The sequence below is a fragment of the Colias philodice genome, chromosome 28 (genome assembly GCF_061535455.1).
Source record: "Colias philodice isolate Cphi_HAF_F1 chromosome 28, ilColPhil1 Martin Lab GWU primary, whole genome shotgun sequence".
Taxonomy (NCBI): Eukaryota; Metazoa; Arthropoda; class Insecta; order Lepidoptera; family Pieridae; genus Colias; species Colias philodice.
In genome coordinates, this window is record NC_143113.1 from 3968322 (window position 1) to 3985155 (window position 16834).

At 34.4% G+C, this 16834-nt stretch overlaps 2 protein-coding genes across 3 annotated transcripts in view; both read right to left on the minus strand.

Annotated features, from left to right (window-relative positions):
• qsm (Zona pelucida superfamily protein qsm) overlaps positions 1-16834 on the minus strand; it is a 54996-nt gene that overhangs the window by 32013 nt on the left and 6149 nt on the right. The window lies entirely within an intron of this gene.
• LOC149476292 (uncharacterized) lies at positions 12589-13398 on the minus strand. The gene has a single exon (XM_089712004.1). The coding sequence runs from the start codon at positions 13333-13335 to the stop codon at positions 12589-12591; it is 747 nt and encodes a 248-aa protein (XP_089568130.1). The 5' UTR covers positions 13336-13398.

Below are 16834 nucleotides of genomic sequence, written 5' to 3' on the forward strand. Positions count from 1 at the left end.
TTTTAAGTACTAGCAACCCTAGAATTGGTCCTAAATTTTCTCAGCCTTCAGGCGTTTGTAGTACAGGCTACAGGGTGTAGTTAGTATAGCAGGTTAATACTAAAAACAGGTTAGAGAAAGCCGTAGGCAGGAGCTTTGTTCGGTAAATTACTGTGTAAAAAGGAAAGTAAGGTATTGTGATGTGTTTTGGACATGTTTCATATACGTCGTACCTGTATTCTAAATATTTCATAGTATTATATTATCTGTGACCGCCTCCTTGGTACAGTGGTTGACGCGTGAGCGTAGCACCGAGGGGTCCTGGGTTCGATTCCCGGTGGAGACGAATAAAAAAAAATGTCTTGGTCTGGCAGGATACAGAAGGCTGATCACCTACTTGTCCCTAAAGAAAATCGATCAGTGAAACAGATGTATAATGCATCTGCCCCTTACCCCACTAGGGGACATGGGACTTCACTTTACTTATATTATCTGTATTACACAGATTACTAAATAGTAAATAGTTGCTACACTAGCTTTCTGCTCCCGATTTTGTTCACGAGAACTTATTATATGTACGTACTATACGAAACTCAAATTTGTTTGTAGGAAGATTGTAGGTAATAGATACATTCTTTTTGAAAATTTCTTTACCAGCAAAAAGCTACAATATTGTTTCTTTTGAATGAATGACGAATCAGGATACAATTCATAATGGGTATACCGGGCGAACGGTAAGAAAATTACGAAAAAGCAATGAAATGAAAGCCACAATATTATACATAGCTATATTCGTCCCAAATCCCAATATTTAATTTTGTCACATGACTATAAGTACTTTGCTTTGGAATTTTTAACGTTATTTTTATAAATGAACTCAAGGTACACTGAAACCCTACCCACAATTTCCTCGCTTCCTTCGCTCATCAATGTCTCGTTGCGGTTGTTTATTGGTGACGCGCGTCGCCTACCATTAAGTGACGTTTGTACTTGATAGACTATAATGATTGTAGACACCTTTGATATTGAAAAATGAAAATTCCTGAATCACTTAATTAGGAGGGTTTTGTTATCTTTTTGGATACATAACAATGTAGAGTCACGATGTTTGTCGTCTAAACTACTAAGCGACCTTCAATGCAGGAGACTATGCTAGTAATCTTTATGAATCATCATCCATAATAATTGTTCCCGAGGTCTTTTATGAGGCGTCAGGCCATAATCTAATCTTAATACTATTATAAAGGCGAAAGTTTGTATGGATGTATGGATGTATGGATGTTTGTTACTCTTTCACGTAAAAACTACTGAACCGATTACAATGAAATTTAGCACACATATAGAGGGTAACTTGGATTAACACATAGGATAGTTTTTATCCCGGAAATCCCACGGGAACGGGAACTATGCGGGTTTTCCTTTGCAAACGCGGGCGAAGCCGCGGGCGGAAATCTAGTATGTACATAATTCAATATTTTAATTTATGTCAGTACTGCGTTGCCATAATTTTGCCAATGTCCTGTAGTGAATGGGTTCGCTACAGTACAGGACATTGGCATTGTCCTGTAGTCCAAGCGCGAGTTGGTAGATGTCACTTGTCGTCGAACTCATGCCGATTGCCAGTTTCCCAACGATATTCTTCACTTCCCACAGTAGACAATGTACACATTAACTGAACATCTTCCTAATTTTGCTACTAGTATAAATACCCCCCATTTTAACTGAAGTCCAAGACCCTAACCACTCTGCCAATACATTCTTGCACCAAATGCCTTGCAAAAGTTCGTCAGGTCATCAACTAAATATATAAATCACTTTCCCAGTATAATGAAGAAGTCACTATAGATGGATTGATGCTGAATTTTCTTAACAAAACTCAATGTTTTATTTATACACTCGTTATTTGAGCCTGGCGCGACGACGTCGGAATAATCGTGGCCTCTTAACATATATCAATATACTAGCTGCTCCGCGCGGTTTCACCCCCGTGGCTCCACTCCTGTTGCCCGTAGCGTGATGAAATATAGCCTATAACCTTCCTCGATAAATGGGCTATCTAACACCGAAAGAATTTTTCAAATCGGACCAGTAGTTCCCGAGATTAGTGCTTTCAAACAAACAAACTCTTCAGCTTTATAATATTAGTATAGATAAGGCAGATTATTGTTAGGTAGGATAGTGGAAGAAGATACGTTTTCTGATATTATGATATAAGGTCAATTGTTTAATTGTAAATCAAGAAATTTCAACAATATCCGAAATCTTCTCTATATTTAAAAATGAATCCCTATTTCCCTTGGTCATGGTATCACGCGTGAACGGTTGGAGCGATTTCAATAATTCTTAATTTGATGGGTTCGTTATCGTCAGGAGAACGATTACTCAACAATTGCGTCAGAAAATTAAGCAAATGTGAAAATATAACGGCCATGTAAACTTCACGGGTTGGATTATTTACACGAAGACAGAATAACGTCTGTCGGACTAGCTAGTTAAAATTATAATAAGCCGTTCTTTAAATATTTTATCAAATTATTGTTTCCTGTATCTAGAAATAAATGATTTGATTGGTGTTATTGGATTTAACGATCTGGTCGGAAATGAGCATATCGACGATATGGCCACGACATATACACCCAGTTAATTAGCTGTACCTAAGTTTTGACTTTTGTAAATAAAGTGGCATATATTTAAAACAGGTATGTATTTCAAAATCTCATCTAAATCGATGCTGTTATTAGAAGAGAAAGTAATAGAGTGACAGACATACATCGTAAAAGTAATCCTAGTTAATCCAGAAACTTGTAACAAATATCTCCATATTAATATTGATTAGTATAAGGGATTTTAAGACCCTACAGTGCAACGAACTGTACATGTTATTGAAGTTAATATCATAATTAGATACGGTCCCATGACTATTGTACTTTGCCGACTTACTTTAGTTTTGGTCACGTAGTTTGAGACTGTGTTTAGCACGTGGTTTGTGTAGTGTGCTGATAAAAAGTTGCGCTTTAATATCTTGTGGAATTTGAAGGAAGCCCTTTTTTAATTAAAGAGTACATTTTTTTGTAATCAAACCTACTTTGAATGATTATTAAGTTTAAGTTAGTTTTAATAAGAAAAATATACATATTATAAGCCTGATTTTTATTCAAGTAGGCTGTAGGTACCACGCAGCCTACGCAGTATTTTTCTAGTATCACAATCAATTTTATATCCCGCTTAAAATATCTATAACATAAGACAGGATGAAATAAAATAACTTTTCAGTTCAATTGATAGGTACCAAAAATAACTCAATATATTTTTTTTCTTGATATATTTTTGAAGTGAAACTTCTTTAGGCGCGTGTAGAGTAAAAATTCTAGGTCGCGTCATGGCAATACCGTCACGTCTTGGAGTAAGGCGACGATTTTGGTATTTTTTAATCTTGCCAAAGAAGTTTCACTTCTGACACAATTTTTGTTTACATTGGTGTTTGTTTTACGATAAAGTATTTTCTGTTGAAATTGATATTTTTGGTTAAGGCATTCAAATGCTTTATTAATATAAATTTATAAAGAATAGAAAAAATTCGATCCCGCCTCGTTATCGAATTTTTTCTATTCTTTATAAATTTATAAAGTATTTTCTTTCTTTCTTTATAATTATGAATATGTATCCAGATAGTGAATTTACTATTAAGATCAGAAGTCACGCACACATTTAATTATACTAGTATTTATATTCAAAACGTGTATGTCTATCTGTTTGCATATCACGACTCGAACCCACCACGTCCCATTCTGCGAATAATTCTTTAACTTAAATTACATAAGTTGCGCTAAGTTGGTATTCCCGACATTATGACGTCATAGGCTTGTTTGGTTTTCCTAGATATTAAATTTTCTGCGATTTGATGATAATTTAAATATACTAATTAGTAATTATTATGTTTATGGAATTAAAATTGGTTATTTTGTTATGGATTATGTCACAACTCGTCACAATGCGTACAGCGTGTACGCATAATATTACATAGATTGTCTGAAAGAGATTGCTATAAGCAATAAGACCGACTTCTTGTACAGCAGCATATTTTGTTTGACCATTGTAAAATATGGAACTATACAATATTATATAGCAAATAAATGTGTACATACAAATACTATACGGATTTTAAACGAGATTTATTCATTACTAGCGGTCCGCCCTGGCTTCGCCCGTGGTACATATTTCTCAATAAAAGGTAGCCTATGTCCTTTCTCGGGTATCAAAATATATCTATACCAAATTTCATGCAAATTGGTTCAGTAGTTTAGGCGTGATTGAGTAACAGACAGACAGACAGAGTTACTTTCGCATTTATAATACATATTAGTATGGATTCTATTATACTGACGCGACGTTTCGCACATTTTGCAGCGAACGTGCAATTTTAGATTTATATCTAAGTATTGTAAATTTAATTGATATGGGTACTAAGTTTTATTTTACGACAATGTCCTGTAAGTTCATAACAATAAATTAATTCAACAAACACAAAATTATAACAGCGTTTCATAAAAGATAAGACTGAAGCTAATAATATAATTAATGTAGGTGTAGGTATGTACCTACTGTGATTCTTAAAAACTGCCTAATTGGGGTAAATTTTAAGGACATTATAACTTAATAAGGGTTGTATGTTAGGTGGGTTGGATATTAAAATAGTTTTTGATAGGTGCTCTTATTTTATAAACAAATGAAGCATAACATAGTGTTTTTGCGTTTAGTTTATTGTATGTTACCTATTTAGCTATAATTTTATAAAGATAATAATTTTACTAAATCTCAGCAACTACCTACTGGTGATGAAGGCTCTATAACATCACGCTGTGTGCATTATAATTACACAATATGTTTGTTTTTTAATGCTATGATTAAGATTATTAAACAAGAATACACACATCAACAAAGTCTAGGGATAATATGTATTGTACGAATATACTTTAGATATTCGTACAAGCAAAATATCCCTAGACTTTGTTGTGTATTTATATTTCGATGGCTTTTAGCAAGTTAGAATACTATTTAAATAACTTAATTTTATTGTATTCAATTAGCATTAGTATTTAGTTTCTTTTACAATATTGCAAAAATTACAAAATTTCTTTCAATATAAGTCACCGTAAGTACCTATACAATTCCTCTATCCCATCTTTATCCAATTAGTCTTAGATTATTAAAATAAAAAGCACAATTCACTTCAACCAATTACGTACAACTTTATTCTTGACATCTGACATATAGCTGTCAATAGACAAACATCTTTTCCCGCGCTTACCGTGTAACGTGTAATCACATTGTTTTTAATTATGGGAGCATAGATAATGGAAAATATGCCTTGATAAAGAACCTTGAGAGTATGGTTATTATCTGTTCTTGAGATGTAATTTTTTTAGAATATTATGTTTTGCTTTCTAATCTGTGGTTTGATGTGAAGATTTTACGTGAGAGAAAGATGGAGATATGTTTTATCTCTTTTTTACGTTTGAGTTATTGGAAAATTAGTTATTCTAATTCGGTTTTATGAGCTTTTTTAATAAATTCAAATGAATATAGATTCAATAAGATTAAATGTAATATTATGCGGGAATGAAACATATTATTATGTATACGTGTTATTATTAAAGGTAGATAGCTATGCCTTTTTACTTTAAAAAAATGATTTGCTGTAAGTACGTTTAAATATGCATGGGCGTAAGTAACTTTGTAATGGTGTAGGTTTCATCAAAATAGTTTCAACACTTTTGTTGATAGATGTTGACAAATAGATACCAAAATGTTTAATGAATTCGTTTTATTATATCGACTTGGTTTGTGTAGGCTTTAATGCGAAAAAATCTAGACTATTTCTAGAAAATAATTTCCTTAGCAGTTGATATTCTAAGGTAGACAATTTAATCTAATTTAATATTAATAAAACAATTAGGGAGGGTTCCTAAAATTCATTTAAAGTTGTTTTAGGGTGTCAACTACCAATTTTTTATAATATTGATTACATTAAACCAACATAACCTTTATAAAAACGTCAGTACAAACCTGTATAACAGTAAAATGTGATTCATTACAACCCACACAAATCCTTATGCGGCGATTACACCTAACGAGTACAGTGGCGAGTCAGTGTCCTCGGCCGAGTGCTCGGTTGGTATAAACACTTCAACGAGTGCTCGGCCGAGTACTCGGCCGAGAAGAGCGGCGAGACAGTCACTAGAATCCCAATTTGTTTACTCGGCCGAGTACCCACTCGCTATCCCGCTCGGCAGGTATAAACACGCACTCGTCGCGTCACTCGGCCACTCGCCACTCGTTCGTTTCGTCATTGTATTTTTTCAAAGAATTATTATTTTTATTTATTATTTCTAATAAATCCCACAATTCATTAATTATATCTGGTAACAGCCGATTTAAAACCCGTTAAAATTCTTTTTTTTTACGATCCATTGTAGACGTCCGCGTCGTGATCAAAACTGAACTGACTCGCCACTAGTGAAATACGTATAAACACCCACTCGGTTCGGCAACTGTCTCGGCCGAGAGCGTATTTACTGACTCGCCACTGTACTCGTTAGGTGTAATCAGCGCATTAAGGCTACCAAAAATGGTTTTGATTACAAAACACAATGAAAAATCCACCTTAAGACTCTAGTATTAAAGCTTACTTTTGAAAAAATATTATAAGGGTATCTTGGTCTTATTGTCAGATATGAATAGATGATTTGAACTCTATTTTAATTGGGGTAAGGTTGATTTTTGAATGAGTGAGAAATTAACAAAATTCTACCCACATTACGCCTACGTATGATGAGGCAAAGGCTCTTAATAAAGATTTCTTTAATGTTACGAAGATGTAATGACATGTTAATCTTTGTTAGCAAAAGGAAAAATGTTCTGGTATGTTTCATTGAAGGAAAATTGTTAGGTATTATTTTAAGTACCTACGTTGAAGAACGAATAGTTTCACTTGTGGTTTCACTATTTCTAGGTATTTAATGTCGCAGGATAGCTAAAAAATACAATGGCTCTTTTATATTTTGCATAAGTAGGTACATACTTTTAAAACAATAATTCACATACTGTGGAATACTATGAAATAATAAGGTACCTAATATGTTCAACTAGCAGTGCCCCGCGGTTTCACCCGCATTGTTCCGCTCCTGTTGGTCTTAGCGTGATGATATATAGCCTATAGCCTGCCTCGATAAATGGGATATCTAACACCGAAAGAATTTTTCAAATAGAACCAGTAGTTCCTGAGATTAGCGCGTTCAAACAAACAAACTCTTCAGCTTTATAATATGTATTAGAATAGATGTGTATTAATTAATGTTCACTATAATAATATTTAATAACTAATTAAGTAGGTATATTGTTACTTTGTATACGTTTGTTTTATAAACAATGAATAATAATTCTGAATTTTTTCACACACTGCTGTCTGCTACTTAGTTTACAAAGCAAGGCTGTTATAGAAGTTAAGAAGGCAAGTAAAACACAATTTTCTATGTGTATAGAAATGAAAATAGTATATGTATGAACGGATATTGGATATATAATTTTATAATACAGTCACGAAACCGGCACATTTCAAAAAGCTATTAATAATGACAATCGATAGGTACATACCTCTCGTTAGAGAGTAGTATATTCTTTGGTACATACTGTAACAAAGGTTTTAGGATATTATTTGTTAAGTTTTAGACACAGCCATAGAGATCTAGAGAGATGCCAATCGCTTGCGCTGAGTACGAAACCGTGTCTCATAAAAAATTTACGCACACAACTGCAGTAAACAAAATCAAAACAATACTTCGCGTTGTGTGCGTGTCATCACACAAAAATATGAGAGCGACTATTCGTTCGCACACTAGATTGTAAGTGACGTACGTATACAGCACCGCTACAGCTTGTTCTTTTTTTGGGCATATTGCTGCGACACCGGCCCCGCCCCCTAACCATATCTCCCTTTAGTTTCTGTAATCTGTGGACACAGCGGAAGCTCCGGGCAATAAGCTAGTAAAAAATAAAATTATTAGTTTATAGTTACAGCCAGTACAATTTATTATGACTGATGCGTTCTCTTCACAATGAGCAACGTTTGGCGAGTATAGGCAATCACAATAGTGTAGAGGGCCTAAACGTCCATCATCGGCCATCATTGTAGATGTTTATTCATAAAAGCCGTAATGGCGGCCAACATCGACGATCAATTGTTGGGCCAATGCTCTCGATTGTGCAGCGGGCCCATGGCAATTATTATTAATTGTAATCTGTCCCATAGGACTGTAAAAATGAATGAAAGTGTTCTTGCTATACCGTTGGATAGCCTCCGTAGAGATTTGCCTGTGCTAAAGAATTCGCCATTCGGTCATTATAATATATTATTATGTTGTTTAATACATTCCGTTCTATTTAAATAAATTATTTATATTAAATACATGCTACTTATTTGTTCTCTATCTAAAAAAAACTGCATCAAAATCCGTTGCGTAGGTACTTTGAAAGATCTAAGCATTCAGAGTGTTTTATTATAGCATATTGTTTTATTTTATGAAATACAGGATGTAATAATGTACATCAATTACTTACTGAAACTTTAATAAATATTTATTTATTTATTTATTTTATTTATAATCTTTATTGCATACAACACAAATACAAATTTCACACACACAGACAGGACATTAGATGCAAAGGGCGGCTTTATTGCTTCAAGCAATTTCTTCCAAGCAACCCGAGCAGCCAATGTATTGGAAAAAAAAGAAAATTAAGGTAGATTATGTACACAATAGAAATAAAAAAAGGACATCACATAATAAAATAAAAGACAACAACAAAATTATGACAAATAAAAACACATGAAAAAAACAGTAAAAAAAACAAGCAAGAAAAAAAAAATGACAATAATTAATAATAAAAATAATTAACAGGTTTGCAAATAGTGACACTTAACCATATTTTTAAAAGAGTGGAGCGTTTGTGCTTTCCTTATGCTAGTAGGTAAGTCATTCCAGAGTTGAACGGCTTTTACGGTGAAAGAGGCGTTGTAGAAATTAGTATGGTGCACTGGAACACGTAGCATTAGGTTATCATTAGATCGTAGGTTCAAACTCCTGGCAGATAAAAATTCAAAATTATCTTTTAAGTAGCATGGGATACGGGGATCAAATAGGATGGAGTAAAGGAGAGAGAGGACATGAGCGTTACGACGAAGTCGTATGGGTAACCACTGAAGCTGCTTCCGGAAGGCTGTGACATGATCAAATTTCCTTAACCCAAAAACGAAGCGCACCGCAAGGTTCTGTAAGCGTTCGAGTTTATTAAGTTGCTCCTGAGTAAGGTTTGAGAAGCAAACGTCAGCATAATCTAGTGTTGGTAGCATCAGGGTCTGAGCAAGCATAATTTTGGTGGGAATAGGTAAGAAATTGCCCAACCTTCTTAAACTAGACGCTGTATAAAATATTTTTCTGCTGATATTTTTAAGGTGTACAGACCAAGACAGTGTTTCATCCATATATAAACCCAAGTTCTTAACAGATCTACTATAAGGCACGATTACGTTATTAATAATTATAGGTGGTAAAGTAGTCCAGTTTATTCTAGCCACAAGACTCTGGCTTCCAATGATAATAGCTTGTGATTTTAGAGGGTTAAGCTTGAGGCCGTAGCACACAGTCCAGTCGAACACCTTGTTTAAGTTATCGTTAATGCTATTAATTGCAGAATTAAGTTCATCTAAAGACGACTGCGCGTATATTTGGAGGTCATCTGCATAAAGATGATATAAGGAAGTCAGATGGGGAGTTAAAAAGTTGATAAACATAGCGAACAGTAAAGGAGAAAGCACACCTCCCTGCGGCACGCCAGCAGTCACATTGCGCCACGTTGAGAAGGAATTGTCAACAAGAACGCGTTGCTGACGACCAGCCAAGTAGCTCTGGAACCATTCTAGGACATTGGGAGATAGGTTGATTGATTGAAGCATGGCCAACAATAAATCAAAGTCCACGGTATTAAAAGCGTTGCTAAAGTCTAAGAGTACAAGAACTGTGAGCATCTTATTGTCCATACCCCAACGTATGTCATCCGTGATTTTAAGGAGGGCAGTAGTCGTACTATGACCGGGGCGGAAACCAGATTGGAAAGGATTAAGAAGGGAATTTTTATTAAGGAAGGAACTGAGTTGTTGTTGTATAAGACGCTCTAGGATTTTGGACAGGAAGGGTAAGATGGAAATAGGCCTATAGTCAGATGATGATTTAGGAGAATTAGTTTTAGGGATCGGAATAACATTAGCCTTCTTCCACATTTTAGGAAAAACACTGGATGTGATAGAGGCATTCAGGATGTGGGTAATGATAGGAGTGACAATGTCAAGGATAGGAACGATCATATTACGACTAATGCCATCCACACCAACAGAATTTGAGGTAATAGACAAGATGATTTTCTCAACTTCACTAACAGAGAAGGATTTAAAATGAAATGATGGAAAGTTAGAAGGGGGCAAAGAAGATAAGTAGCTTAAAGTTTTAGTTTTGATGTTATTATTAAGGGAGAAAGAGGCTGAAGTAAAGTGCTGATTCAATGATTCGAGGTTTATGTCCTTTGAGAGACAGCTACTATCCTTACTCCCAACTCCCAATGTTTTCAGAAACTTCCATACCTTGGCTGGATCGCCGTTTTCAATAGAAGTATGTATATGACGCCTCTGTGCATCTCTGCAAGCTGTGTTGCATTTATTCCGGATGATTTTATATTTCTCTCGGTTGATATCTGACGGCTTCATCTTATATTGCGTTTTAGACTTATTCTTTTTATGTAAAAGGACTCTTAATTCGTCCGTAAGCCATGGAGCAGGAAGGTGTTTGATTTTGACAGGCTTTATGGGTGCATGTACATCATATAGATTTATTATAAAATTACTAAATACTGACACTTTTTCCTCAACCGTATGAGCTTTCAATATAGCATTCCAGTCAATATTTGCAGCATCGTTGCGGAGACGGTCAAGATCCATTCCACCAAAACTACGCTGCATCAGAATCCTATGCTTTAATTTAGGAAGGCGCAGCCGATATGATAAGTAAAGGAGATCGTGATTAGAGAAGGCATCCGCAGCGCACTGACCATGCTTAACAACATAAGTCGGGGAGGAAATAAGGATAAGGTCGAGTAGGGAAGGTCTGCAATTTGGTACGGTATGTGTAGCATTGAGAGGCAGTAGGTTGAGATTGCAAGCATCTACCAAATTTTGTAGTTTTTTGGACCGAGAATCGTTTTTAAGCATACAAGTGTTTAAATCGCCCATACAAATTATGTGGTCGTAGATGGAAGATAAATTTTCAAGTAAAGTTTCTAATGACGAGAAGTAATTAACATTAAGTGAGGGACTATAAAAAACTCCGAGTAATAATTTAGTCGAATTAATGGTAATTTCTACAATGAGGTGCTCAGCAGCATCGGCAGGCGGGGGTTGAGCCGAAACGCTAACTATAGAGAAAGGAATGCAATTTGATAGATATATCGCGACACCTCCCCCGCCACGGCCTACCCGATCGTTGCGGATTAAATTATACCCAGGTAGGGAGTATGAGGATGAGGAGAGGCAAGGTTTAAGCCATGATTCCGATATCAGGATTGCACTAATAACTTTTGGGTCAAAGGATGTAAGTAAGTCGGGAAAATGTGCTGGGACACTTTGCGCATTTATATGCACAACATTAAAATTTTTAACACAGTTCGAAAAATGAGAAAGAAGGGTTTTATCAAGGGAGGGAAAGGAAGTGCTACTAAAACTGTTGTCATTGCTACCACTATCTGAGGATGCCGAAAAAAAAACGTCACTGTTTGCACTGCTGTTAGACATAAAAGAAAATATATATTATAATAATAATAGAAATACTACCAAAATATTATAATAATTTACAATTTTTGCAAATATAAACTAATTATTCAAATGATACCAGCCATAAACATAATCAAAGTACAGCAAGTTAAGCAAAAGAAAACACCAAAGATACAGAAAAAAAAAATAACAATTAAAAACACAGAGAAACCAAAAACCAAAAGAAAATACCAAAATAAAAATTCAAAAATAAAAATTTGTTTGCCCAATTGCCCTACGCTCAATGTAGAAATTGTAAAAAGATTTTTACAAGGAAAGCTTCAGTAAACGTCAAATGTCAAAATTGACAAATATGACAGCTGTCGAAAACTGTCATAACAAATCTTCAATGTTTACATTAGTTAGTTTGAAGTTTGAACTTTGACAATAACTATTTTGGCATCTTTACATTAAGTACACAATTATTACAAGAATGAAGGTATGCAGTTTTGATATTGACATTTTATTGCATTGAGTGTGGGTAACTAGTAAATTTAGTAAGCTAAAAACTACAGGTTGATACAAATATAACCATATATATGTAGCAGACAAGAAGCAACGAAATTTAGAAAAGTTTATACTCATTTAAAAACCAGTGGATAAGACAAACAACACAGAGTCACAAGAGACAGCAGAAAGCGATAGTTAATAACACACAGAAAAGGAAAGTTAATATACATATAGTAATTTACCGTCTATTGCTTCTTGAGGTTTCGTTTGGGTCTAATATTATTCAACGCTGCATGGGATTCCTTAGCCACATCACTGGCCTGTGTCAGCCCAGGCTCCGAGGCACTTTTGGTAATACTGTGCAGATCAGCCATACAAGTTACTTGCCGCTTAACACCTTTGGGGTCCAACACAATCACACAACCATCTCTGGTCCAGCATTTATTAATTCCAAAATGCTTGCGAGCAGCAAGAAATACTTCATGCCGCCCCTTAGTGAGGAATTCCGAAATAGTAATTCCAGTTGATTTTAAAGAAGTTTTGCCGAACCAAAGCTTATTTCTAATGGATAAATCACTTAACTTGACAAGTATCGGCCGTGGTTTGTCCAAACCAGTGCGCCCAATTCGATGGCATCTGGTGATATTCACTGAACTGAATTCAGAGATTTTGAGATGTGAGCGAACACACTGCACCACTACATCAGATGTATTTTCTTGATCGCCTTCAGGCAGCCCGTGCATCAAAAGAATTTTCTTTCTACTCCTCATTTCTTGATGATCACACAATTTAAAGAGGAGGTTGACTTGTGTATGAAGGTGTTTTAAAGAGGAGAGAACAAAATTCCGAAATTCTGTAAATTCCGCTTCCAAGCTGGAGTTTGCATTGGAAGCCGGTTCAGCATTAGTGCGTTTCAAGGTGTTCTCAAATTCTGCCATCCGTGTAGTGAACATATTAGTCATGCTCTCTATTGACTGTTGAAGTGAGTCCATTATGGTGATATATAATAATTATTGAAAATGCTGTTATTGATAGGAGTGAACTTAGGAGTTATATTGCTGGTATGTACTGGGCACTAATTAGCCATTTAATTTCAACTTTATTTGTAATATATTAATTAAAATGATTTAAAAACTTGATGAGCGTAATTTTTACGTGTTGACGTGTACACATCTACCCGCGAAAAAAAAAATAATATTAATAACACCACATAGTATCAAAATGAATTAAGTTCATTGTGGTGAAACAAGATACCGTCATTGCATACAAAAAGGTCGTATAACCAATTGTAAAACGATATTGCACGCCTCATAAGCGAAGCGTTGAGGTGGGTACTACTGTCACTTCGCGCAAAACATCTGATTTTTCAAACTTAAAATGTCTTTATGTATCATACATTGCACTTGTAAGATAATACATACACACACATATTAAGAAAAAACACTATTTTTAACATTCATGATATTTTTGATGTCATTTTTGTTATTTAAACTAGTTAAAAAACAGTTTAAAAAAGTTCTGTCTTGGACGTCCGTGTGTCTGTATGTGCGGATCCTTTTTCTTGTTAACACGATAGCGACCGAAATACTTTACTAATCGAGTCTTTTTTTTTCTCTTACGCTTGAGTATGCTCAGGAATAGAACCCTTTCATTTTTCAGGGTCTGATTCGATGTGGTTTAATTGTTATTAAATAAACAAAAATAATAATTAAATAATTATTAAAAAAAATTATGAGGCGTGCACTTTTGGATTTTCCAAATTATTTATGATTTATGAATAGTATTTATTTATTTTCTAGTAATTAATAATCGTACCTTATATTATAATCTTAAATACGATAGAGTCTCTTTAATGACAGCGTTAAAATTGGGCTAACTTCTGCATGCATGTGTGTGTGACAACTTTGGTGATGTTTTTGTTTCTCGATGTTCGTGTAAAAGCAAACGAGGAATCAATCAATAGCTGGCTGATATTTTTTTTATATTTCGTTTTCAAATCTGTCTTAATCACTTGTAATCACTAGGTACTATTTATTTATTTTTATTACTCTAGATAATTTACAAATTAGCGATTTCTCGCAGACATCCGGTATTATATTTCTATGAAATAATGTTTATTCGATGTCTTAGTTTCGTTTTGCAAATAATAATATGGTTAGAATAATAATAGTTAAAAAAAACTAAAAAACACGCTTTTTATAGAAAACCGAACTAAAAAATAGAAAATTGTGTATTGTCATCGGTCCTCAATAAATCTACAAAGTTTGAACGAAATCTGGCCGTTTAAAGTGGGTCAAAATCGCGCCCAAAGAAGTCGGTTACAAACAAACAAACATACAGGTCACAGGTGAAGCTAATATAAAGCGTGTAATAAAAATACATAGGTAGATGACATCATGCTTCATTATACCTACACAAATATTATTAATTCATATCCATAAGTGAACATGAATAAATTAAAAATCGTATGTTCGTAAGTAAATTAACTATTTGGATGAATTAAAAAGTAAGAATATTTTAATGGCGTAAGATTTGTTATTTAATTATTTTTCCTTTTGCTAGAGTAAATTTAGAACATTTTAAACCGTCTGAAAATTATTTGCATTAAATAAAATTTTTATTACGTTTTTTTACCTTCTAAAATTATTTATCTAAGACCAAAAATTTATTATCTCGAAATCGGTTTAATATATCTAGATGTAGATAAATACATATACATATATAATGTACACATATAAATTTAAACAGACGAAGCTTACAAAAGCGTTAAAAAGGTTCATTATAGTGTTGATGGCAATCGAATATGCGATAGATACATCATTTGTAATAGCGGACGTTTGACTGACGTATCATATAATAGACTTGTGTTTTCTATAGTAAACTAGCTTTCCGCCCGCGGCTTCACCCGCGCAGTCAAAGAAAAACCCGCATAGTTCCCGTTCCCGTGGTATTTCCGGGATAAAACCTATCCTATGTCCCGGGGTATAAAGTAGCCTATGTCCTTTCCTGGGTATCAAAATATATCTATACCAAATTTCATGCAAATTGGTTCAGTAGTTAAGGCGTGATTGAGTAACAGACAGACAGACAGAGTTACTTTCACATTTATAATATTAGTATGGATAGTCATAGTTCTAGCAGCATGGTATCGCTTGTATCACTAATTAGCTGTGTTCCGCGGTTTTACCCGCATTGCTCCGCTCCCGTTGGTCTTAGCGTGATGATATACAGCCTATAATAGCCTTCCTCGATAAATGGGCTATCAAACACCGAAATAATTTTAAAATCGGACCAGTAGTTCCTGAGATTAGCGCGTTCAATATCAGAAACCGCGGGTCGGATTTGAAAAATTATTTCACTGTTAGACAGTCCAATTATCGAGGAGGGCTATAGGCTATACTATAATATATCATCACGCTAAGACCAACAGGAGCGGAGCAATGCGGGTAAAACCGCGAGGCGAAGAATGTCTATAGGTACATAGGTAGGTATGCTAGAGAGTCAAAGTTCAAACAGACTAATATAAAAAGATGACAATATCGCAACTGTTAATTGAATATAGGGAATTTGGAAAGCGTCTAAATTTGATTACCTTTTTAACTTTTGCATATTTATAAACATACCAACATCATCTAACGAAATATTTCTCCCAAATTGCTACAAAATCATTCGAAATAGACACCAATATCTGTATCAAACAATTAAATGTTTTTGCCCATTGATACATAACGGATTTTAGCAGGTCATTGGCGTATGTTTTTATGACTGTTCAGTGTACCTATTGCGTATTGTGATATCCTTAAAGATGTATGAGTGACAACTGTGTAATCGATTTTTCGGTAAAGGTCACTGACTTATTTCATTGAGCTCTATGGAACTGTATAAATATAAATATTCCAGGACAATTTATCACACACGGCACTATCTGATCCCATACTAAGCTTTCGCTTGTGTTATGGAAACCAGCTGATAAACATACATATATATATTTTAAATACATACTTATATAGATAATTAACACCCAGACACAGAGAAGACAGATAGATATCTATTAGGTTTTAGAAACAGCGGGCAAAGCCGCGGGCGGAAAGCTAGTTCATATATAAATCTTATTGCTATGAGTAATTGCGTTGTTTTCAAGACATCGTTCTATTTTTTTCTTTATTTTTCTTTTAAAAATTTTCATTATCTACCGTTTTTCTTGGAAAAACATAGATTAAAGATTCTGTTTATAATGAGATGTTCTTTTACATTTACATTATGAAATAAATAATTTAAATTACTTTAATTTCAGGCTCCGTTTCTTGTTATAATTAATCTATACTAATATTATAGAGCTGAAGAGTTTGTTTGTTAGAACGCGCTAATCTCGGGAACTACTGGTCCGATTTGAAAAATTCTTTCGGTGTTAGATAGCCCATTTATCGAGGAAGGCTATATTATATCATCATGCTAAGACCAACAGGAGCGGAACTCTGCGGGTAAAACTGC

Bases quoted from the DNA above. Each gene is read 5' to 3' on its own strand.
- LOC149476292 (XM_089712004.1), bottom strand. From the start codon at position 13,335: ATGGACTCACTTCAACAGTCAATAGAGAGCATGACTAATATGTTCACT.